We start from the raw sequence: 24527 nt of genomic DNA on the forward strand, positions 1-24527 counted from the left end.
GCCAAAAAAAGAGAATAAAAGGAAAAAAGACACGCGCAATATCCAATTGCCAACCACCGATCCGCTCACTGTACCGTTCACTAGCTGTTAAAGGGGGAACACTACTAGCTTCTGACACTTTCCAACAAGAACATCGCAGTGAATTTTTACCGATTGTCAAAACATACAAAAAAAACATTAAAAAAAATCATTAACTTCAAGTCAAAACGATAAACATTGAAAACTCATCAAACTTTGCTTGACCAAGCACATCTAAAGACAGACGGACGGACGAGTGATCTGCAGTAAGTACCCAGAACTACTACTATATCAAGCTGGTGTTTTCCCCCATTGCTTTGCTGCTCCATTACCTCCATCGTTGCTACATTTTTGGAGGATAACGCCATGAATAATATGACAAGCACGAACGATGCAGTCCCCAACGCCACAGCGGGCAACAGCAACTCCAATACTACAGGGAACGTCAGTAACAATGGCAACACACCTCGGAACTTTCTGAGCAATATTGGTACCCCAGCGTTTAACTTCTCGCAGATTCCACAGCATATACTACAGTCTCTTTCCCAGGCACAATTAAGGGCCATCCAACAGAGACACCAACAACTGCTAATGGCACGTATACAACAACAACAACCGCAACAGCACCCTGCACCACAGTCACAATCACAGTCGCCAGGCCAAACTCAAGGACAGATGCAGATGCCCCAGTCCAGAGAGAACAGCAACACGAACCCAGCTACGCAGATGCAGCAGATCAATATTCAGCAGAGGTTGGCTCAGCTGGCCGAGCAGAAAAACCATGGCGACACAAACCCTTTCAACGTGAACGTGCCGACACCCCAACAGCAGCGGCAACCGCAACAACAACAGCCGTTCCAACAACAACAAGGACCCCCACCACAGCAGGACTCCCGCAAAAACTCCAACGTCACTCAGCCGATTAACTTGCCACCTCAAATAGCACAGCTGCCTCTGCCAACACAGCTACAAGTCCTGAATACTTTGAAGCAACAAGCGATAAGCAAGGGCAACCCAACTGTCGTATCCGCCATCATGCTTGCTCAGAAACAGGTGCAACAGCAAATATACCAACAACAGCAACAGCAACAGCAACAGCAACAGCAACAGCAACAGCAAGGTCCTTCACCACCACCACAACCGCAACCTCCACAATCACAACAACCGCAGATGACCGTGCAACCGCAACAAGCTGTTTCCACGAGACCCGCATCAAGGTCTACGAGTAGAAACTCGTCCAACGTTTCTACTCCTGGTGCAAACCGGTTTGTTCTAATGCAACAGCGTATGCAAAGCCAATTGGCAGCGCAACAACAGCAGCAAGAGAAGCGCCACCAACAGTTGCAAAAACAGCAGCAACTTCAACAACAAAAAGGCCAGGAGAAGGACAAGCTTCCACTTGGTCCAACGATCCGTGTTGGTACTCCCGCCACAACAGGTGCGCCAACTCCATCTGCTTTGAACGCGGCTTCGAATAACATCCAGGCAAGCCAACCAATGTCTATGCAACAGCCGCAAGTACAATTGCAACCCGGAAAAACGCCACAGATAGGAAACCAGCCTACCACAGTGCCATTTCCAGTGCCTAGTATGCCAATTTTTCCCCCAGAGCCTGTCCCGCCGTTACCACTACCAGCGTACCAAACCATCAACTACGATCCACCTGAAATGCAAATTCCAAAGTTTAATTACTGGTCAACTACTTTACAAAAGGATAAGAAAACACCGACGACGGATACGTTGCTGTACGAACAAATAATTCGGAGGGATAAGATTAATCTGGAGTCTCAAAAGAAGGAGAAGGGTGGATATGAACCCTTTAGTATCTATGGGTTCAGTAATAAAGAGTACGTCTCCAAGTTGTTCCATACTTTGAAGTACTACCAGGATTTGAAGAATACGAGGATGCAATCCATCACAGAAACGTCCAAGGGTGTCCCCTGTGCCAGTATCTGGGGGCCAGGGTATAGTGGATACGGTAACGGGGTCACAAACTCTCTCACCAGGGTCGTGCCTGGATGGAAGGACAAATTCCATTTTGATGAACTCGCATTGTATAGACAGGCGATGCATGAAACAGAGGAAGAACTGGTTCCCATTAGACTGGAGTTTGATCAAGAGAGGGATAGATTTTTTTTGAGGGACACGCTTCTGTGGAATAGGAACGATACGCTCGTATCGTTGGAACATTTCGTGGAGGATATGCTTGGGGATTTCAGGTTTGACAAGCCGTACAAATCTCAGCTTGGAGATATCATTCTACAATCCATCAGGGAGCAGATCCAAGAGTTTCAACCGAATCCATACAAGGAGATCAGTAAAGAGAGATTGGGTGGCGATGACCTGAGGATAACCATCAAATTGGACATTGTCGTTGGACAGAACCAGCTCATTGACCAATTTGAATGGGACATATCGAACACGGATAATTGTGCCGAGGAATTTGCCGAGAATATGTGCCAGGAACTACAGCTCTCAGGAGAGTTTGCCACTGCTATTACGCATTCGATTCGCGAACAAGTCCACATGTACCATAAGTCGTTAGTGTTGTTGGGTTACTCTTTCGATGGATCACCCGTGGAGGATGATGATATAAGAAGTAGACTTCTGCCTGTCATCACGGTCAAGGATGCTTTCCGTCCTGCTTCCGAGGCAAAAGTCTTCACTCCAAACTTGCTGCAAATATCAGCTGCTGAGTTAGAAAGATTGGACAAAGATAAGGATAGGGACACAAGAAGGAAGAGAAGACAAGGGCGGTTCAACAGACGTGGGTTTGGTGCTGCTGCTAGTAGCGCAAATCTGGCGAACTCTGCGTCCAATACTTCGGGGAATACCAGCGGTCAATCTGCGTTCCCTACTCCTTCCTCGGGCGAGGTTTATTTGCCAGACATAGCGGATGTACCGAGGACTTTCCGTACACCAATTCCGAGCACCATTCTACCCGGTGGGATCGATTTGGGTCCACAAACGGAGTCGTATACACTGGAGACTAGCACAGAGTTGAGACCTAGATTAGAAAGACCCGAACGGGTCCCGCCACCATGTCAAATCATTGACAATATCCCAGGGAAGTCATTGCTGATATCTGTCATCCTACCTAAAAACAAGAATCTGGTACACGATCCAGTGAAAACTGAGGATAGTTTAACGGGCGGATCACAATCCATGCCCGCACATGTAACTGAAGATGAACAGCGTCCCGGCACGGTGAACCGCTCTCCGTCTACCACAGTAGACCGTGCAGCGGACGCGACCACGGCGACGCCAAAAATCAAGCAAGAGGAAATACTACAGCAATCAAGGGAACAGATAGCAACATTGCAACAGGTCCCAGCCAAGACTGTCCCCGGAGCCGCAGGTATTACCGCTGCAGAGGTGCCAAACGGCATCCAACGTTCTGACACGGCCACCCCGCAGAGTATCGCGACCAACGAACCCAGCGAGCAGCCAGACTCAGAGCAAGCAGCACAAAGTGCCACGCCAAACAGAACCAATTGAGTTCTCCCGCTCTCGTATGTAACCACTAGCACAACACCAAACGACTGATCGTTTGCCGAGGCGTCATCGACACCCGCTATGCCGTCCGAATCTGCCTTTCGTAGTAAACGACCGCCTTTAAGGTGAAAAAGGAGAAAAAGGCGTCCGGTATGAAAAGAAAGACATAAAATATTTGTATCGAAACATAAAAAGCCTCTTTGAGGGAGAACAGAAAGATACAGACAGAGGGTGTAACGTGGCATCGAAACTGGAAACGCCAGCTACTATAATGAGTAATCAAAATAACACGATATCCGGTGGACTGCTTGATGCAAATGTTGAACTTGATGATATAGAGCTCGCAGAGGATGGTGTCGCGACCCCAGAGGGCGAAGCTCAAGCATCGAACGTGGCGGAGACGGTTCCACCCACACAGCCACGTCCCGCAGAAGAGATAGACCATAGTGGTGATGTACCCAACGAGAGTGGAGAGAGCACAATAACAGAGATGCTACTGCCCGCCGCCGTTAGAGAGAGGGCCACGAGGCATATAGATAATATCGGAAGACATTTTAATATTCTAGATAGAGTGTTTCGCCACGGTAGGGGGAACGGCAATGGTGAGAGCAGAGGAGCACTATTTGATGGTGTTTTTAGCAACCTGACGGCGAAGCCAGATAACAACAACTCAAACCAGCACGATGGCCAGAATGACACACCACCAACTTACGACGAGGCTGCAGCGGACTTGGTGCCATCTTATTATGGCATGGATTTGACCAGTGGTGATATTTATAATGATGAGCTGTGCATAGAAGGTTTGCCAGTGGGGAATATGGCCAATCTCATTTGGAATATAATTGTGAGCACAAGTTTCCAGTTCATTGGGTTTCTGATAACGTACATGCTCCATACGTCTCATGCGGCAAAGCAAGGGTCGAGGTTTGGGCTAGGACTCACTTTTCTTGGGTACGGGTACTCCATGATTCCAAATAACGTGGTTTCCAAAGTGGGGAAACATAGAAATCTGGATAGGATCAAGCCATCTGACCCAAACAACTATGATGACTTGCATTTGAATGCAAAGCCATCCACACAGGATAATTTCGAGTCCAACCTAAGCCATGGTATAGAGGAGGAAAAGCAAAAACTTCCTCTTCTTGCTGTATTTGCAGGTTTGCTGGGTTTGTTCATATTACTGAAGAGCATTGTCGACTTCTTCCAGGTAAAGAAGAAGGAACGCAGATATCTAGCTCAGGATTCAGCTGTCTAAGAAAGAAAAATGAAATAAGAAGTGATAATGAATACTTAATTTTTCAATAAATGGCATACTACTCGATTTTGTCTTTATACCCCCTCTCCTATAGATATATAATGCATTAATGCATTCTTTGATGGATATGCATATTCTCACAAGAGAAGTTCAGACGTGGAGCATACAAACAGCTCTCAGTAAACGTCCCGCATGTTTCCTGAATTACCATTTAATGTATATACTATTAGTTTAGTTCTATCGTACAACTGTTACATATTTGACATTCTTACTATTAGTGTGAATGCCGATTCTATTAATATTTTAGTGCCTTTGGACATCATGAAAAAAACTTGTTAGCCCAGCACAACGAGCACCTTCTCATAAATAGTGAAGACAATACCACCGCTCAGTATCAACCTACCCAATCTTGGAGTAGCACCCTTCCAGAACACCTTCAACCCCTCCTCTTTGAAAATCGTGGTAAAACAATTAACTGTTGATGTATACTTCGTCGAATCCAAACTTTGCATTCTCGTTTTGACGGTGTCGATTGGCATCGTACTGTACACTGTGACAATACCACTGAATGCACCAACGACAAAAGTCAAACCCGAGGACAGCGGCTTGTCTTTAGGAGAGTTGGTATATTCTTGAATGGAAGTTTTGATTTTATTGTAACAGCCCAGTCTCACAGCTTGGTTTGCCGCCTGCCTCATAGAAACAGGTAACACACCTCTGTACAAGCCAGAAAAGCCTTCATCCTTGACTAGTCTAGCATAATTTGCTAGCATGGAACGACCATTGTTTTGGTACTTTGGCGTGGTTGCCTGCTTGTCGTCAATCAGAGCGGTTTTGATAGCTTCAAATGGGGTGACAGCAACGACACTTTCCAGCAGACCAGCTCCCAGACCAGCAATGACACCCTTAGTACCACTGAGTTCGCCAGTTTCACGATCTCTTAAAAGATCTTTGATAGTGTCAAACCCAAGAAATCTGATCCCCGCTTTAGCCGTATTACCTACAATAAATGCGGGACAACCAACGTAAATAGAGCCAATACCTTGAGCCTTAGCCGTATTATATATCAAAACCAATGGATTTCTGGATGCTTTGGACGTCTTGTCAATAAGTTGCAGTCGAGTCTTTGCAAACTCAAACGGATACGTGATCGAGGCTTCGATCGCGCCTGCCAGGGCACCTGCAACGAAGGATTTCGCTGGATCCACTTTTGGTTTCTGAGTTTGGGACATTGAGTTTACTTTCTTGCTTGTTTACAGTGTTGTTTCAAGAGATTGCTAACTGACAACAACATATGTGCACATGCCAAAGTCCCGGATCTTATATGCAATTGCTTCTTGATTCAGTTGTCGAGTCATCTCAAAATTCCGAATTTTCCACTGGAATTTTTTTAAGGCAATTTTTTTTTTCGCGGGAATTTCAGCAGACACACCTCTTCTAAGGCGAGTGAAGTACAAGCATCGCGAAGTTCGAGTTAGGATCTTATGTGCAAGGCTCCGTATTCCTATCATTACTTAGTTCCGCTGCGCTGCTGAGTTGATGACATTCTTTTTTTCTTTTCTTTCGAAAGTTCTATCATTTATATACAATTGCCTGTTTTTTGCTAACAATATTCAGTGCTTAACACTATGGAACGGGCAGCCAACAGTGCACACACTCTTGTTACTGGTCCGGAGTTTACCTATACTGAGAGTAGTATTTTTCCTCATCAAATCTTTTGTTGACTAAATCGATCACTTCTCGTGGATAAACATCCTCCAACTTTTCACCCCCATTTAGCACACGGGTTTCATGCTCCTTTTGTTCCTCTTTTGTCAATAGTACGACGTTCTGCAAGTCTGCGGGCTTCGATGGATCCCACTTGGATAGAGTAAGTCTAGTGGAGAAACCGCTGACAGGGGACTTGCCTCTGAAAACTTCCTCAACTATGTAACCGACGTCTTTTAAGGCGACAGGGACACGCTGGTCTGGCATGTTAATCCTTGTCATCTGACCTGCCAAAGATTGGAATATCCCATCGTATATTTTAATTCTATTCTTCCCCTCTATTGGCGTCATTGGATAACCAGAAACTTTTGTAATAATCCATGTGGCAATGGTTAAACCAAATATACCAGGCATAGTACCCAAAACCGGCAAAATTCTTACACGAAAATCCTTCAAGGCGCTCAATTCACCTACTTTACCCTTGGAGTGTTCCTCCTCTGGTAAGGGCAATAGTTTTGCCTTGCGTGGGTCCGGTTTCTCTGCACTGAAGACAACAGGAATGCCTGTGGTGACACCTCTTTGCTTTAGCCTCCTTCTTACAGAACGAGCCAGCGGATCCTCCTCCGTAGTGGTGATGTCACCGACGTTGATGCGGGTTGGATCACTCTTCGTTGACGCGCCCATGGAGGAAATCAGCTCAATGTTTTGCTTGAAAACGTACTCTAGCAGGTCAACTTTGGTGTCGATATTATCGATACAGTCAACGACAATGCTTGGTTTGCCATTACCAAAGATCAATCTTTCGCCGTTTTCTTTGTTCCAAAGCTCATTGACAGCGTCTATCTCACACCACGGGGCAACAGCTTTCATGTGCTCCTTCAAACAGTCTACTTTAGACGTACCCACGTCCTTCAAAGTAGCACAGCTATGTCTGTTCAATGAGCTCAAGGACACCTGATCGAAATCGATGACTCTGATTTTGGTGCAACCTGATCTAATTAGCATAGTAACAACCCAGGACCCGACACCACCGGCCCCTACGACAACAATGTACTGTTCTTTCAACCGCTGCATACCATCTTCACCTAGGAATGCGTAATTGCGGGCCAATTGTTCGCGGTACAAGTTATCGTCATACTCTCTTTCTGCTGAAGCCAATTTCCTTTTCTGCGGGAAGGCATGTTGTTGCCTCGAGTACGACTTCCATGCCAAATCAATACATTTTGTAGCGGCTACTGAGGCCAATGCAGTGGCAGCTATCAATTGCCACGTACTAAGTTTGTTTTCAGATCCCATTACCGGCTTTACGATAGTTGTTTTGGTTTTATTTCGTTATAATAAGTAGGTTCCTCATTTCGAATCTTGCGTATATTTTATAAAATTTTTCAATATTTGCTTTTTTCCTAGTAGTGTGGATTACTGTCAGGCCCGATCGACAATTAGCTGGACAAGAGTCGAGACTCAGCGTTTCGCCTACGGAACTGACATAGCTCCACTAATGCACTTCTTATTCAATGCAATCAGACGTCTTCAAATTCAATATCCATATCGTCGTCGTCTTCACCATCATCGTTTCCGGTGGTAGGCGCCGTTGAAGTGATCGGTTCTGTGGTGGCATCGGTAGCGTTGTTATCCCCCGGTTGTTCCTTTTTTGAAGATTCTGAAAGGAGTTCGCCCTCCAATTTTTTAATATCACCGTCGTCCTTTGCTTGATTGTTTTCCTCCTCCGACTTATTCGCATTCATATCGACATCTTCAAAATCCTCCTCAAACTCGTCCTCATCAACCTCTTCCACCACGGGGGTTTTGACCGCGGCTTCCTTCGATTCAGCGTCGTATTCTTCCTCCTCCATTTCGCGCTCTTCGTCCTCCTCATCCTCTTCTTCTTCATCTTCTTCACCCCTCTTTGCCTCAGCTTGCTGTTTAGCCAACTTAGCATAGTACTCCGCCAAAGTTCTTTCGTTTTCCCTCTCTTCGATCTCAGTCTCTGTCAAAGCCCTGTGTGAGGAGTAATAGTTGGTTGCGCCGTTGTTACCGTTCAACCCGTCGTTTTCCAAGTCCGCGTGCTCAGTGGATAACGTAGCCTGGGCAGTTGGCTGCGGATCAAACTCTTCCTCTTCATCAAGCCTCCCGAGCGCCGTCTTACCGACAGTGCTCTGTTTATGCCATTCAGGGACAGCGTTCTGTTTCCTCTTTTCCTCAGCTTGTCTCTCTTGCAACTGTCTTTGCGCTTGTTCGTCACTTGCCGTGGTAATATTAACATGCAATGTAGCCTGTGAGTTTGCACCTGCGTTTCTTGAGTTTGCATTGGACAAATCGCGCCTGCCGTTCTGTTCCCCAGGTCTGAACATCGTCGACCCCTTCTTCGGGTTGTACGTGTATGCGGCACTGGACTGGTTCTGTGGAGGGATCAACCTAGCCAACGCGAACTCGAAAGTGTTCTCCTCTATTCTCGAATCATCAATCTTCTTCAAGTAGTCGATGACAGGCTGTATCTGGTCCATCAACCTGTTCAGTTTATCCTGTTTCTCCTTATTTTTCTTACCTGAATCGTCCTCCACTAGGGGCTCATCGCACAGAGAACACAGAAACTCTGTCCTATCGTAGTTTAACAACTGCACCGCTTCGAGCTGCGTATATTTGGTTTCGCATATCGGGCACATGTACCCATTGGGTGCTGAATTCTTATCCAGATCGTCCTTCAACCTCTGCACCACCTGGTGCACTTTCCATTTAATCCCGTCGATGGCATGAGGGTACTTGACGTAGAAATATATTCTCTCCACGGACTTCGAGTTTGGCGGGTACTCCCTCTGCTTGTGTATAGATATAAGTCTGTCCCCCCTCAATCTTGCAATGAGCGGGCCCAACTCCGTCTTGTTTATACTCAGCAGCTGTTTCAAGTCGTCCTCCGCGAGCACCGAATGGAAGAGGATAGCATCTAGCACGAGCACGTACGAGCCCCCATAGAACCCTCTGACCACAAACTTCAAAAGACTTTTCACAACCTCGTCAATCGGCCTGTCCATATCAGCACGGCTGTCTGTCTGGCTTCCTAAACCAGACCTTTCCTCTCACACTCTTGTCTAATACGGGCCCAACTCTTCCCATATGATCTTATGGAAACTTTTCACTTTATGACCGGTTCAAGCAATCGGGTAACAGTTTCCCTATCGGGAGCCCCACCACACACACCTTCCCAATCGGGAAAGACCACTGCATCCATTTCCGGAAACGGAAATCGGCACCGCACGGCGAGCGTTTTTGCGCGTTTCCGGAACATTTCGGGGGTCTGGGTGTGGAGGGCTGCTTTCCTTCCTGCGCCGCCTTCTGGGTGAAACCACACTCACGCGCCACCGGAGAGAATCGGGGACCGGTTGACTCTTTCTAGGCAACATGGGCAGAGTCCGCCGGTCGTCCTGGTGCTATTTCTCTCTGTGTGTACGCCTGTTACGGCCTGTCCGGCGATGACTGACTCTTTCACCGCATCTTGTAGTACACAGATGTAGCATCATTCGCGTGCTCTCTTTCTGCGTGGTTTCTTCTTTACTGGCAAGAGAGGAGGAAAATTTTTCCTACTGGTGTTCACTGACAGTCCCGCTGAGTCTTTTGCTTTTGGCGGATACAAAGACTCGCTTTGTTTGCTTCTACATACAAGACATCTGTAAAATTATATATATGAAAAATATTTATATATATATATATATAAATGTAAGTATGTAGACGTATGACTTCTCTGGTTATGGCGTTACTGTGCAGCTGTTTCCCACAACACTAGTAAACACAACTGGTCTTCTTCCCCCCCATCGATGATTAGCACCAGAACATCTGGGTTATTGGCGAAGCAGAAGTGCGCTCGCGTTTCGGCATGGAGACTGTACTCTTCGAACACAAGGAGTAATAGAGCCACCACTGCCCGCGACACCACGTTCCAGACACCTCTGAAGTTCAGCGGGTTCAACACTGCGAGTTCGTCATCTGACGTGAACAGACCGTCGCTTCTGGATGGCGCGCCAGCAGAGATGCCGAAATTGACTGTGAGAGGGCCCGTAGAGTGCCCACTCAGCGGGGTGCAGCTTCTGAACTCGGCTTTGTTCAACAAGGGCACTGCGTTCACGGAGAAGGAGAGGACGGATTTCAAGCTCCATGGGCTTCTCCCTCCGCAGATCAACACTCTCGATGAACAACTCGAGAGAGCGTTCAAACAACTGTGCCAGTTGAAGACATCCATCGCCAAGAACGACTTCATGACCAATCTGAGAGTGACGAACAAGACTCTCTATTTTGCACTAGTCAAGAGCCACATTATGGAATTAGTCCCCATTATTTACACGCCAACGGAGGGTGATGCCATCGCGTCCTATTCTGACAGGTTTAGAAAGACAGAGGGTGTCTTTTTGGACATTACGGAACCAAACTCAGTGATGCAAAGGATGGCCGCTTACGGTGGTGACAAGAAGGATATCGACTACATTGTCGTGTCTGACTCAGAGGGGATCTTGGGTATCGGCGATCAAGGTGTCGGTGGTGTTAGGATCGCTATCTCCAAGCTCGCTTTGATGACCTTGTGTGGTGGTATTCACCCGGGTAGAGTCTTGCCCGTTTGTCTAGACGTTGGGACGAATAACAAGCAACTGGCCCGTGATGAGCTTTATCTCGGTAACAGATTCTCAAGAATCAGGGGTAAACAGTATGATGATTTCATAGAGGAATTCATGAAAAGCGTGAAAACTCTGTACCCAAATGCCGTCCTACATTTTGAAGATTTCGGTGTCAAAAATGCTCGTAGAATTTTGGAACGTTACAGAAACGAAGTACCATGTTTCAACGACGATATCCAAGGTACCGGTGCCGTTGTAATGGCATCTTTGATTGCAGCTTTGAAGCACACCCACAGAAAGCTGGCAGACACGAAGGTACTAGTGTACGGGGCTGGTTCCGCTGGCTTAGGTATCGCTGATCAAATTGCAAGTCATATGGTCACACACGGTCTAACTTTGGAGGAAGCCCGCTCTAAGATATACCTGATGGACAGACGTGGTCTAATCTTAAGATCCTACGAAGCCGGTTCTACGGCGCAACAACACGTGTATGCGAAGCCAGATGAGGATTGGTCGAACGTCAACACGAAATCCCTTTTCAACATTGTATCGCAAGTGAAACCAACCTGTCTGGTGGGATGCTCCACCCAAGCCGGTGCGTTCACGAAGGAAATCGTCCAGGAGATGTACAAACACAACCCAAGACCCATTGTTTTCCCGCTATCGAATCCAACGAGATTGCACGAGGCTGTACCTGAAGACTTGATGAAATGGACCAACAATGACGCCCTGGTTGCCACTGGTTCCCCATTCCCACCTGTCGATGGTTACAACATCTCGCAAAACAACAACTGTTACTCCTTCCCAGGTATTGGCCTGGGTGCCGTGCTGTCACGTGCCACCACGATCAGTGATAGGATGATCTCTGCAGCTGTTGACGAACTAGCTGCGCTATCGAACCTTAAGGAGGGTGACTCGAAGCCAGGCCTGTTACCAGGGTTGGAAGTCATCAACAACACCTCCTCCAGAATCGCCGCTGCAGTGATATTGCAAGCGATCGAAGAAGGTCATGCGAGAATTGAAAATGAGGAAGACCCTAACAAGCCAGGCGAAAACATCAAGGTGCCACGTAGCTTCGATGCCTGTGTTGCCTGGGTCAAGGACCAGATGTGGGAACCTATATATAGACCACTGGTCAAAGTTCAGTATGACCCAAAAGTGCATACCTACCAGTTGTAAAACTTGGGAGTACCGAACTGAACCAATTTGATTATAGAGCTCAAGACGAAGAATGGTGACGAATCGATGACAGTACACATTAGAGATGTACCTTTTAAATAAAGATAGACATACGCTATGTCATTACATAGTAACACTAATACTTTTTGTTAGGCGAGAGCGTCTGAACATGCGCCGATGAGCAATTAGACAGCGGGGCTGCCTATATCCAACATTGATGGATTACGTGTTCGGATATCTCGAAACGATGCCGTTGCTGAAAGGCCGCCCTGTGGGGTTCGTAAAAAAAAAGTCAATTCTCGTGCAGCGGAATAAAGAACGACCACAACAATAACATTAATATAAGCCGGAAACCTTATTTTTGAAAAGGTCGTTATAGGGGCGCTAAAAAAACTCACACGTGTCGAATACATGCAGGAAAAAAAGAATTTTTACACTCTTTGTACGAGAAAATTTCGAAACAAGAAGGGTCTCTCGTGTGCAGAGAAAAGTTTTTACTCCACGCAAGGTTATCGCAGCTGGAAAAAATAGCCGTAAATTGTTTCTTGGATAAATGCGCAACTGAGCTGTTTGACTACGGTAAGTTCCCCTAAAGCTAGAAGGAGTTAAATAACTAAGTGGCAATTTTGCTTGTACTAGTTAAGCTAATTCTTTTTTTATTTTTTGGATGGACATTATCCCTCGTCGTTGCAATACAGCACCCACCTCAAAATGTACCTTCCCGATCAATTTTGTTTCTGACTCAGCCGTTCAAATCGGGGGGGGGGATACTACGAGTGTGTATAGATAGCGTGGGGAGATGCCTTAAACAACCCCCACCCCCACCCCAACGAGACACACAATGGATGCAAAAGTGGGAGCTGGCAAATAAACACCGTTGCAATGTGTCCCAAAACATTGATATTAGTTGCCTTCAGAATAATGAAAAATTATTATTCTTTGCTACGTACACAATACCTTCACAGGTACTGAAGCAGAAAAGTTTTATCACGTGGAGCGCGACAAAAAAAGGTTATCCGATATGCTATCTTATTCTGATTTGTAGCAGACCCTTTAGGAGGCTCGAGTTTGGGCCCATTAGATAGCCATTGAGTACTACAAAATAAATACAAGGATCATGCAAAAGCGACTTGCCGTAGTGCAAGAATTGTTCCCGCTCCGCTGTCTTAGGTGGGTCAATTCCCCCATTTATTTGCGCCTTGCCTCGGCCCGCGCTATATTCTATGTACCCGAGATTCTGTCGGAACTCATCACTCTTGCAAATGCAGACGTAATTTCACATTCTTATTCCCGGCACTATTGTCTTGTCCAATAAAACACATTTTTTTTTTCGAGACCGATGAGGAACGGTACCTGTGTATCAAATCGGTCATCATCCTGTGCCGTTTCATCACAAAACAACAGCAACACAACCAACTGGACAAATGTGCCGGGCTCAACAACTCTAATTCGTAAGCACTATACGTCTCTCTCTTTTCTTTTTTGCGCGCTGCCTCTTTTCGCCCGTTCTACGGCCTTCGGGTGTAATATTTTTGTTCTCGTTTCCTCGACGAGAGTTTCCTAATGCGGTACGGGCCATTCCCTCTTCTGAGAAAATTTGCCTACCAAAATCGCTGTGCCAGATCTGACGGCTCTAAGACGTTTTCTTAGCGGAATCCCCAAACTCGACACCGTCAGCAGGAGTTAATGCCTGTGCCCCCGAGGTACAAGGGTGAAGACGTACTGTTGTTGAAAACGGTTATATGCATCGGAAAACAAAAGTGGGGGAGGCATGATTGGGGGGAGTGTTAGAGCAGAATAATAGGCCGGGATTTGAGCTGCCCTGAACGTATATATATATATATATATATATATACTGATCTCTTGTAAGGTAGAACGGTCCTAGTTTTTTCCTTTCTCCTAAGTTTAGTAAGAATAACCTCGAATGGAGCTCAGGAATGGCAATGTATCACTATCAGCATGCACCACAACATACGATCCTACCACCAATAGAGAAGTATTTGCAACATCAACCTATCAACCAAATGAACAATTGTAATAATAACGGGGTATATGCAAGCCACTATATGCAATGTATGTTGCCCATCGTCCAAGGAGTGAAGAATATCAATGTGCCGTGTACAACTACCGTCCGGGGGTACCCATCGACAATGGGAGTGTCCGGTCCACACGATAACATGTACAGTTTGAGAGACACGGCATACCCTGTGTCCTCTACAGGTCAAGTCATACAACCCGCAGGTGTCAACCTCGGGTACCAGCATAATATAATAACGCCTCTACTCCCCAAAACGGTACTGTTTAGCGGGTACCCTCAGATAATAAACGACCAATCCCAGAGTCAGGGAACACCCCCCTTCTTAGCGTATAACCCTCAATCGCAGCAGTTTTACCAGAGACCATATCAACACCGAGAATACATGCAACAGGGAGTCCCCGCAGCACGCACACCTTGTAGTTTTGAAACAATACGCTCGGATTCCAACGGGATGCATTCCCCTCTAGGTAGTGTCAGTTCCATCGAAGCAAGCCCGTCGTCGACGTCACAACCGGTCCAACTGCCGACCGAAGAGGAGGAAGGCAAGTCGACCCCCATGTTGACATTGACTAGGAACCCCAAACCGAAACGTAAAGCCTCCGCCAGGGGCAAGGGGAGGACCCCTAAACCACCGACCATGACGAGTTACCCATGCCCACAGTGTCCCAAGAGTTTCCAAAGGTCCGCGTGGTTGAAGAGACATAGCATAACACACACGAACTCGCACCCTTTCAAGTGCGTCTGGTGCAAGAGCGAACACAAGAGGCGGGACAACATGTTCAAGCACATGAAGTTGAAGCACATGAACCTTCTGATGAAAGTGATCAGGAACTACTACCCTCTCGCAGAGTTTGAGGGGAAGGACTTGAAGGGCCTATTAGCGGACGGCAGACTCCATAAAGAAGATGTTAAGAGGGTACTGGTAGATATCGTCAACCCCACGCGAGACACTACTTAGCAAATCTTTTTAAGTAAAAAAATCAGCAAAAAACCGTTGCAGAGCTTATCGCATCGGATCCAGAATACAAATATATTACCTGGGGTTCTCGAATCACGAGAAACATACATACAGGAGATAAAAAAAACACAGAGCCAGTTTCAACCATCAACCATACCTCCCTCAATACGCATCCTAGTGCGGTATCATTGTTCTTTGTCCACTTCGAAACACACTCACCTCCGTGCCAATACGACAAGTGACGTACCTGCTCTGTAGCAGCATCAACACCAGCCCACGCACACGCGTCACTGCGCCCACGCCAGGGTGGGAGAAACCTGCGCAGGGAGAGGCCGTGCCCGGTGCTCTCTGCGGTGCACCCGCCTAGGCCCGGGCCCGGCGGGGGGAGTGGAGGGGGGGGGGAACACGTCCCGGGGCCACAGCCTCTGATTGGCCCGGAGGCTGCGAAATTCTGGGAACGGGGACGGCGACGGCGTTTTGTCCGCATTTTCTCTCTCTCGCTGTGTATTTTATGTTTTTTTTTTATTCCGCTGTACTTACTTGTCTTCTTGATTGCTCAGTTGCTGTTCTTTTACAACGCACATCTACTCCCTCCTCTCTCTGTCTGCTTTGGATTACTTGTACTACTTGTCGTGCTTTATTCTGTACTGGGGATCTTTACTACTCGTTTTATAAAGGACAGTAGCTTTTAAGTGGTACATTGTTGTTGACTACAGCGTTTTCTGTCCACTTCATACAGTTTCTTTTTTGCGTCGAGACGTTGAGCACTTTGACGAAGAACTAGCTGGCCTGCTACAGACTCTCTGTGTTAGACACATTCTACAGCACAGTTTAGGCTCCACTCTAATATATTTTCCTGCAACTGTACGTGTGTGTCGCTATACATTTACGTTTATTGTTTTGTTTTATTCCTCGATTGGTGTCGGTTGCCTTTATACATACGTTACTACTGGAAAATCTCTATTTGCTAGAGAAGAGTGTCGCGTCTACATTTTAACTACACTAGCAACTACTAAGATACGGGCTGACAGTACCTAGCAGCCCTTATTTTTGCTCTACTCTTCTGTGATCTTATTTGGGTTGTTCCATACACAGTACCAGATCATTGAGTCAACCTAACCCCCCCCCCCCCCGTGTATCTGCTTTAATTTTCGCATCACTCGACTTTTTCGTGTTTATATTTTTTGTTCACCGCAGAAATAAACAAAACAAACATTGAAACTTCGTGATAATTGGCACTTACTCCCTTCGGCTTGGTTTTTTTGTGTTTGCTTGGCATAGTTCTAGTTTCAACTGGAACATCGAAGAAGAATGCAAATGTCTGGAGTTAACACAGGTAAACCAGACGAATCTGGCAGTAATCTAGGCGGAATGGTCAATAACCCAGCTGTCAACAACGGATTGGGCCTCGGTCACGAACAATCCTCCGTCAATGCGTTGCAGTATCAACAACAGCTGGACGCAGATGACGCGCAGTACGTCGGCCACTCACAGGGTCAACACTCACCTCAGAATCTGAACCAATCGCTACCTGGCCAGCACCAAACAGGCCATATCCAGCAACATCAACAGCAGCAGCAACGACAGCCAAATGTCGCGCAGCAGTATGCAAACTCAGCTGCATACATGCACGCGCAGTATCAGCAGTCGCCACAGCAGTCCATCTACTACCAGAATGCAATGAACAGTGGTAATGCTGCACAGCAACAAGCGGCCATGAACCAGTACGCCCAGGCGATTCCAGCTGACTTCGGATACATGCAATCAACCCAACAGGGACAACAACCAACAGGGAACAACCCCAATTACAACCAACAGCAGTTCTCCGAACTGATGTACAACTCGTTCCTGTCCCAGTTATCGCAAAAGCAACCGCAGGCAAGTTCTGTGCAGGGACAGCAAGGCCAAGGACAGCACGGGCAACAGAACCAGAGCCCACCGCAACAGCAGCAGCAGCAACATCAGCAATCGCAGCAGCAAATGGGGATGGGTAACTCCCATCTGAACCCTGCTACCGCCGCCGCAGTGGCTGCTGCCGCTGCAGCTGGTACAAGCCCTGCCTTTATGAGTCCTAGCGTTCAGCGGTACTACCAGAACAGCATGGGTAACTACGGATCCATGATGGACACAACTGGGATGTCTCTGTTGCAACAGCAGCAATATCAGCAGCAGCAACAACAACATCAACAGCAACAGCACCACCAACAGGCACAGCAGCAACGTCAACAAGCGCTGTTGCAACAGCAACAGATGAGACTGTCGCCAGAGGCGCAACAACAGGAACTGGTGCAGCAGACTAGTGGGCGTGGCCACCACCAGCAGCAGGCGAATCGTCGCGGCCATGGACAACAGAAGACGATGCAGTTGCATCCGGGGAAGGCGATTAAGAAACTGTCGACCACTCAAAGCAGAATCGAAAAGAGGAAGCAGTTGAAGAAACAAGGTCCAAAGAGACCCTCTTCTGCGTACTTCCTGTTCTCTATGTCTATTAGAAACGACTTATTGCAACAGTACCCTGACGCCAAAGTTCCTGAACTTTCAAAGCTTGCTTCTGCTAGATGGAAGGAACTAACGGATGATCAAAAAAAACCCTTTTACGATGAATTCAGAACCAACTGGGATAAGTACCGCGTTTTGAGGGATGAGTACGAAAATACACTCCCACCTAAAAGACCATCCGGTCCGTTTATCCAGTTCACGCAAGAGATAAGACCGACTATCGTAAAGGAGAACCCAGAAAAGAACTTGATCGAGATAACGAAACTGATAGGTGAAAGATGGAGGAGTTTGGATCCTGTGGAAAAGACAAGATACACAGATACGTACAAGCTGAAACTGAAAGAATGGGAAAAATGCTACCCAACGGATGGCGATGCAATGCCCGTCACGTTTTCACCAACGCAGAACATGACTCTTCAGGCAGCAACGGATCTTAACGTAGATGAATCTAATGACACCAAAAACCCTTTAGTCAGCTCAGCAATGAAAAGCCTGGCGGACCTACCAACGCCAAACACGAATTCCGGTTCAGGCGTCACAAGCCCCTCCCATGTGCAACTAAGTCACCAGATGGGCGACCCAGATTTGGGCTCAAAGGGAAGTTCTGCCTCGCCGGTATCTGACCAAGTGGACGGAACTAACTCGGGCAATTCTATGGAACACACAGGTGGGGACACGTTATCGCCAGGCGCAGCTGATCATCAACTTTCGATGAATCGAGAGCCTGACCTTAAAACGGAATAAGCGCCGGTGATTCCTGCGCGATCCTTTTTGTAGTATTAGTCTTTTTGAGAATAACGGGCCATCCGCATGTCTCGAGTTCGTATACTCACATGTCGGGTTTATAATAGTTTCACAGTACTGTATTAGATAGGGTAACGGGTAATGAGTCCATTCCCAAAGGGAGTTCCCGATTTATCCTCACAAATTCTCTAATGGGAAACAGGAGAAAATATAACGGCATGTATTGCTGACTGTCACTATTGCCTCAATACTTATTAGTTATGTAATTAATTTATGTATCGTACAAAGATAGTAAACCAATTGTAATCTACTTTTAGTAACGTTTTAGAGATATTTTCTATTTGCCAGACTGAATACCGTACAATACTACCATCCCATACAGATAAAACACATACTTGTTTTCTGCATCACAAATTTCTGCAGCAAAAGAAAAATAGATGGCCCAAAGTTCTTAGGCAATGCATATGGCCACGACACTACAAAGCATTCTTCCAAATTTTGAAAAGAATAATTCTGGAGTTTACATATTCTGAATGTATGGTGTTCTATATCCTGTTCTTTATACAATCAACTTATAGTAAGAAAAAGGAAAGTTGGAAGAACTAGATGATGTAGCCGCTTCGACTTGAAGTCTCATTGCAAACTTGATACAATTCAAACAGCAAAAAAAACATGATTTCGCCCAGGATCGAACTGGGGACGTTCTGCGTGTTAAGCAGATGCCATAACCGACTAGACCACGAAACCATATGTTTCTGAAAAAAAATAATTGTTTCAGAAATTTATATCCCACTTTAGAAACAGAAAGAAAAGAGTGATTTCAAAAGCAATTTCAAAGTAGAGATGGTGTAATACTTCAAGATTACTACCCAGTTAGATTGTACTGAAAACACAGTCTTAGATGCAATATAGTCACAGTACCCCGCGTGATACATGACAAAAAATATGAAACTGTATCGTTAGCGCGCAAACTTGTCCTACATTTACTATTGGCCAAATATTGGAACAAATAACTAATATATATGACCCACAACCACCACCAAGCCAAAGAGCTTACCACAGCTTTGAGAGGTTGAATTTTTCAGACATTTCATATAGTAAGGAAGTAGCAGCTTTTAATTAGCATAAAGTACTTCTCATCAATTGCACCATTCACAAGGTTTAGATCAGCTCTCATAATTCCTGAGACGACAAAAACCCAATTTTGTAATGGAGATAGTAGACAGGCTGATGAAAACTATTTGGTATTTTCATGGCGGTAAGGAAGACAAACCAAGCAATACATGCCGCAGATTACATCATTGACTGAGTATGCTGTCGCCATAAATGTTTTGAGAAAGATTGCTTTCCATAACGTTATTGTCTTCGGCATTCAAAGAATAGTGTACTTCTCCGAGCATCGCTTGTATCTAATTATGATCTGCTGTCAGCTGTAAGGCCAGGTAGCAGAAGTAGCCGCATCGATATTGTATTACCCGGTTGAAAAAAAATTTTCGATGAAAAGTTTCAATTTATTCGATGAGTTCAAGATCCTCGATGAGTTCCACCTATTTTAATGAATTCAAGATGCTTTAATGACTACAGTAGCACTTTCCGCAAGTTACTCCAAGATACACTCCAGACCGTACCGTGTTCCTCACTTTGTGTTTTTAATTTAATTACAAAGGTATCAAAACACAGAAACAAATTCGAAAATGGCTAACAATTCTATTAAATTATTAGCCCCAGATGTGCACAGAGGGTTGGCCGAACTGGTCTCCAAACGGTTGGGTGTGCCACTGACCGACTGTAAAATAATAAGAGACCCCACTGGGGAAGTTTCCTTTTCTATTGGGGAGTCTGTCAGAGATCAAGATATCTTCATTATCACCCAGATTGGCTCTGGCGTGGTAAACGATCGTGTTTTGGAGTTGCTGATTATGATCAATGCTTCCAAAACCGCATCAGCAAGGAGAATCACAGCTATCATTCCAAACTTCCCTTACGCTAGACAGGACAGAAAGGACAAATCCCGTGCTCCTATCACTGCTAAACTGATGGCTGACATGCTAACTACAGCTGGGTGCGATCATGTCATTACCATGGACCTGCACGCTTCTCAAATCCAAGGGTTCTTTGACGTTCCTGTTGACAACTTGTATGCCGAACCAAGTGTGGTTCGTTATATCAAGGAAAATGTGAAGTACGATGAGGCTATCATCATTTCTCCCGATGCCGGTGGGGCTAAGCGTGCTGCTGGCCTGGCTGATCGTTTGGATCTAAATTTTGCTTTAATCCACAAGGAGCGTGCTAGAGCCAACGAGGTTTCTCGTATGGTGCTTGTTGGTGATGTGACCGGAAAAATCTGTATTATTGTGGATGATATGGCTGATACATGTGGTACATTGGCCAAAGCCGCCGAAATATTATTGGAAAACCGCGCCCAGTCGGTTATTGCCATAGTGACTCATGGTGTCCTATCTGGTAATGCCATCAACAACATCAACAACTCTAAGTTGGACAGAGTGGTCTGTACAAATACCGTGCCCTTCGAAGATAAGATGAAGTTGTGTCCAAAATTAGACGTCATCGATATATCTGGTGTCTTGGCAGAGAGTATCCGCCGTTTACACAACGGTGAGAGTATCTCCTACCTTTTCAAGCATTATCCACTCTAGTCATTGTATAGTATTAAATTAGATATGGAACAAACAATAACAACATAGATCTCCGAGAAGGTCTTTTGTAAATTACAAGTGGGTCCCCATCGGGTGTCATAACATTTTATATTGCCGTTTCTAAGAAACAAATCATAATCCATACTGTTCCCTTTTAAATGCTTGTAAAGTAGGTAACAGTTCACCTTTATTATCCAGAATACCATCCACATCGCCTAAATATGGCTGAGCTTCTGGATGAGGGACCCAGATAACATGGGCTCCAAAGGCTTTCCCAGATTTAACACCAGGGATACCATCCTCAAAAACCAAACATTCACTTGGTTTAATATCACCACCAAACTTCTCATTCAACATCTTCAAACCTAACTGCCAGATATCTGGACACGGTTTTCCCCTTCCTGCAGGAATTCTTGGATCGTCTCCGGTCACGATAACATCGAAATTTTCAAAACATGGAAGATGGCTAGTTTTCCCCTTGAACTTTAGTTTGTTCGATGAAGTGCATACAGCAGTTGGAATGTTCTTCTCGTGCAAATACTTCAATAACTCAACCACACCAGGCAAAAACGAAGAAGTTGGCCACTTGCTTTCTTGAGATTTGACATTCATGTCGTCGTACTCCTCAAAAGAGATGGGCAAATCATAGCTCTCAATCAGCTTCTCACCAGCCTCCCTACCTGGAAGTCCTTGTAGTTTCAGCTTGATATCCCAAGTCAGAGGACCCTTGCCATATTTATTCAAGATTTCATTACATGTGAGAGTGTAAATGTCTTCTGTGTTCAGCAAAAGCCCATCCATGTCAAACAGACATGCCTTAATACTCTTATCAATAGTCATTATTCCAATGCCAGCGGCGATCTCCTGGTAACTTATGCAGTTGTGAAACCGGAGAAACCTTCGACCTCCAGATCTTTGTTCGTTAAAGACATAATTGACGATAAATTTTTTCTTTTTTCAAGCTTTTCATGACGTAAAAAATCGGTATGTTAATATTAAATAAGTCAGAACTGCGAGATATTCGGCACTGCCTGCTTAACCGGTGTTCTCCTTATCTTCATTGAGAGCTCACATCCCTGCTCATACCGGAGGAAGTGGTGTTCTGCATACGGGACATTGCAGTTTGTAGCTCATCCAGTTCTCCAGGCATTCAGTGTGGAAGATGTGATTGCATGGTGTAACCATGTAACTGTACTGATCGACCTTGTGTGTTTCTGGTTTGTCATCCACGTACAATGGTATCCCAGACATACAAATCGAACAATCCACTGAGTTCGTCTCCACCAAGCTCTCGTCTCCATGCTCGGCAAGGTATTGAGATGTCACAGACTTGAAGTATGAATATCCTTCTGGAATGGTATGTTGAGGCAAGAACCAGCGTGCTCCTAGGATATCTTGCGAGTACAATATAGACACCTGGAATAGCAACCACAGCGATAACAGTACGACAAACTTCACATTTTTGTGGTGCTTGAATATGTTCGATGGGTAAGTGAAGATGTATATTACTGGTAGCACCCTGATAATCGTTGTGCCAACGACAAACTTCCACAGTAATGGTAATTTGGTCTGCCCTCTGTTCCTTGCGTTCTCATTCCGTCTTCGAATATTCCGCGCTGGGATTCCCTTGACTGCATTCCTCAAAATTTGCGGTACCCAATACGAGTTGAGAATAAACAATCCAGTGTACTCCACAAACAATCTTACATTTCGTGGCCAAGCTGGCGCACTTATAGCCAGGAAGGAAAAAGTAACCAGGAAAAAGAAAAACCGACCATATATCCCTCCACTTATAGCTGCTTCGTCAGGTACTTCAGGTATTACTCTCTGTCTCTCTGGACCTTCTGTGTTCCCTTCAAACAATGTTCGTATACTGATCCCCTCTTCGTTTGCTTGTGAGGCGTACACAGCGATCAAATACCTCGTCTCAAACAGAGATGCTAAAATGAATGAGCAAAACGCACTTATCACAAGGGGGAGATACAATTCTGCCACAATGCTGGATGCAATAAAGTAGACCATCGCTAAAATCCCATCCACCAGATTTATCATTCGGAAGGAATAAAATGAAATCTTGTTAACGCTTGAAGGTGTGTTGGTGTGTTTCATCTGGCATAACAACAGATATATCTGACACATAATCAGAATAACACCACAGAGTAGATGGTATCTTACCTTTTTGGTCTGCAACTCGTATCTAGGTCCCCTCACGTTATCCAGCTTTAAAGAAACACCACAATCTGGGGAGAAAAACAATCCTGAACTGATACTGATTGGCGGCAAGTCAGACAAATTGGCTGGTCGACCAAGCGGCCAATTCAGCTCGTCGTCTATCATCTTTAGTTGGTCTTTTGTGTATTGGTTCCAAGGGTCTATCTGCAAAAAAATCGCGTACTCGCATTTTTCCTGAGCATTGTGGTATGCAGCACTAAGGTCACCTATCCTTAGTGTGTCTATGTACTTGGAAGTATCCCAGTATTCTGTTATTAGTTTTTTGGACTGCTCAAATGATTCCTTCCGCAAGTTTTCATCTTGGTCCAGACTCATATAGTGAGGAAATGCGAAAAGTGAGTGGAACTTAGCACTATCTGAAAGAGACAATATTCGACCACGCTGGATGTCATAGACCCCAAACGTTGTCAGACTATGCTTTTCCTTTTCTGCATCATCATTGAAAGTGATTTGCAGCTCCAAAAATTTCCACTTGTCGTCCTGAGAATTAAAGGAGTATTTCTTACTCGAACCCAAATCATTTGACACCCTATTAATATGGGTAACTTTGATATTAATATCTCCGCGCTGAAAAGTGACGTTGTGTACTTCACTGGATCCCGGCCATTCCGCCGAGTAGTCATCGCCAAGTTCAGGCTGATCAACGGAAAACCCAGACGGAGTTTTGTAGAAGTTGGGTATCGGCATACGTATTTTCTCATACTTATGATTCGATATCAAATCTGTGGTCCCTCGTAAACTACTAGAAATATTGAAGGGGAATACGTTGTTTTTGTTTTCTAGCTCACTAATATTCCACACCTCGTCTTGAATATAATTGATAACTTTGTCGGGTAAGAGCATGTGCGATTGGCCAACGTTCCAGCTGTTGTAATTCTTATTAGGTAAGGGGAAAGTGGCATTCTGATCTGGGTTGTCTAATATATCTTGGTAGCTTAGCTTCAAACCAGTTATATTCTTAAAGTTACTATCATAAGTCATATTATTAAACAACTGGTACTCTAAATCGAGTGTCTCCTTCAAGATCTTCATTTGGTTAAACTCAAATGTTGAAGAGACCCCATCGCCTCCAGGGGAGGAGAAAAAGATGTAGAAAACTATTATAATAAATAGTAGCGTGTTCCCATCAATCTCCATATTTGTA

The 24527-nt window shown here is 45.4% G+C and overlaps 12 protein-coding genes and 1 non-coding gene across 13 annotated transcripts; 6 read left to right on the forward strand and 7 right to left on the reverse strand.

The window, feature by feature from the left end:
* Positions 1–384: 384 nt before the first annotated feature.
* Positions 385–3516, forward strand: SNF5 (Snf5p; the record flags this gene model as incomplete). The annotated part of the gene is made up of 1 exon (XM_022611162.1): positions 385–3516. The coding sequence occupies one exon, from the start codon at positions 385–387 to the stop codon at positions 3514–3516; it is 3132 nt and encodes a 1043-aa protein (XP_022462598.1).
* Positions 3517–3784: 268 nt separating this feature from the next.
* On the forward strand, positions 3785–4768 carry BSD2 (Bsd2p; the record flags this gene model as incomplete). Its single annotated transcript, XM_022611163.1, has 1 exon — positions 3785–4768. The coding sequence occupies one exon, from the start codon at positions 3785–3787 to the stop codon at positions 4766–4768; it is 984 nt and encodes a 327-aa protein (XP_022462599.1).
* Positions 4769–5103: 335 nt separating this feature from the next.
* Positions 5104–6000, reverse strand: CTP1 (Ctp1p; the record flags this gene model as incomplete). Its single annotated transcript, XM_022611164.1, has 1 exon — positions 5104–6000. The coding sequence occupies one exon, from the start codon at positions 5998–6000 to the stop codon at positions 5104–5106; it is 897 nt and encodes a 298-aa protein (XP_022462600.1).
* A 445-nt stretch (positions 6001–6445) lies between these two features.
* TCD2 (tRNA threonylcarbamoyladenosine dehydratase) lies at positions 6446–7771 on the reverse strand (the record flags this gene model as incomplete). The annotated part of the gene is made up of 1 exon (XM_022611165.1): positions 6446–7771. The coding sequence occupies one exon, from the start codon at positions 7769–7771 to the stop codon at positions 6446–6448; it is 1326 nt and encodes a 441-aa protein (XP_022462601.1).
* A 224-nt stretch (positions 7772–7995) lies between these two features.
* Positions 7996–9504, reverse strand: TFA1 (transcription factor TFIIE subunit TFA1; the record flags this gene model as incomplete). The annotated part of the gene is made up of 1 exon (XM_022611166.1): positions 7996–9504. The coding sequence occupies one exon, from the start codon at positions 9502–9504 to the stop codon at positions 7996–7998; it is 1509 nt and encodes a 502-aa protein (XP_022462602.1).
* A 780-nt stretch (positions 9505–10284) lies between these two features.
* On the forward strand, positions 10285–12255 carry MAE1 (malate dehydrogenase (oxaloacetate-decarboxylating); the record flags this gene model as incomplete). Its single annotated transcript, XM_022611167.1, has 1 exon — positions 10285–12255. One exon carries the CDS (start codon positions 10285–10287, stop codon positions 12253–12255), a length of 1971 nt encoding a protein of 656 aa, XP_022462603.1.
* Positions 12256–14192: 1937 nt separating this feature from the next.
* On the forward strand, positions 14193–15251 carry KNAG0A07040 (uncharacterized protein; the record flags this gene model as incomplete). The annotated part of the gene is made up of 1 exon (XM_022611168.1): positions 14193–15251. One exon carries the CDS (start codon positions 14193–14195, stop codon positions 15249–15251), a length of 1059 nt encoding a protein of 352 aa, XP_022462604.1.
* Positions 15252–15273: 22 nt separating this feature from the next.
* KNAG0A07050 (uncharacterized protein) lies at positions 15274–15738 on the reverse strand (the record flags this gene model as incomplete). Its single annotated transcript, XM_022611169.1, has 1 exon — positions 15274–15738. The coding sequence occupies one exon, from the start codon at positions 15736–15738 to the stop codon at positions 15274–15276; it is 465 nt and encodes a 154-aa protein (XP_022462605.1).
* An 824-nt stretch (positions 15739–16562) lies between these two features.
* IXR1 (DNA-binding transcription repressor IXR1) lies at positions 16563–18494 on the forward strand (the record flags this gene model as incomplete). Its single annotated transcript, XM_022611170.1, has 1 exon — positions 16563–18494. One exon carries the CDS (start codon positions 16563–16565, stop codon positions 18492–18494), a length of 1932 nt encoding a protein of 643 aa, XP_022462606.1.
* A 673-nt stretch (positions 18495–19167) lies between these two features.
* KNAG0Atrna8V lies at positions 19168–19241 on the reverse strand. The gene has a single exon. It is a non-coding gene; the product is annotated as a tRNA-Val (tRNA).
* A 947-nt stretch (positions 19242–20188) lies between these two features.
* On the forward strand, positions 20189–21151 carry KNAG0A07070 (ribose-phosphate diphosphokinase; the record flags this gene model as incomplete). Its single annotated transcript, XM_022611172.1, has 1 exon — positions 20189–21151. One exon carries the CDS (start codon positions 20189–20191, stop codon positions 21149–21151), a length of 963 nt encoding a protein of 320 aa, XP_022462607.1.
* A 132-nt stretch (positions 21152–21283) lies between these two features.
* Positions 21284–21991, reverse strand: KNAG0A07080 (haloacid dehalogenase superfamily protein; the record flags this gene model as incomplete). Its single annotated transcript, XM_022611173.1, has 1 exon — positions 21284–21991. One exon carries the CDS (start codon positions 21989–21991, stop codon positions 21284–21286), a length of 708 nt encoding a protein of 235 aa, XP_022462608.1.
* Positions 21992–22231: 240 nt separating this feature from the next.
* Positions 22232–24520, reverse strand: TUL1 (ubiquitin-protein ligase TUL1; the record flags this gene model as incomplete). Its single annotated transcript, XM_022611174.1, has 1 exon — positions 22232–24520. The coding sequence occupies one exon, from the start codon at positions 24518–24520 to the stop codon at positions 22232–22234; it is 2289 nt and encodes a 762-aa protein (XP_022462609.1).
* Positions 24521–24527: the final 7 nt, after the last annotated feature.

This window comes from Huiozyma naganishii, chromosome 1, assembly GCF_000348985.1.
Source record: "Huiozyma naganishii CBS 8797 chromosome 1, complete genome".
NCBI classification, from domain to species: domain Eukaryota; kingdom Fungi; phylum Ascomycota; class Saccharomycetes; order Saccharomycetales; family Saccharomycetaceae; genus Huiozyma; species Huiozyma naganishii.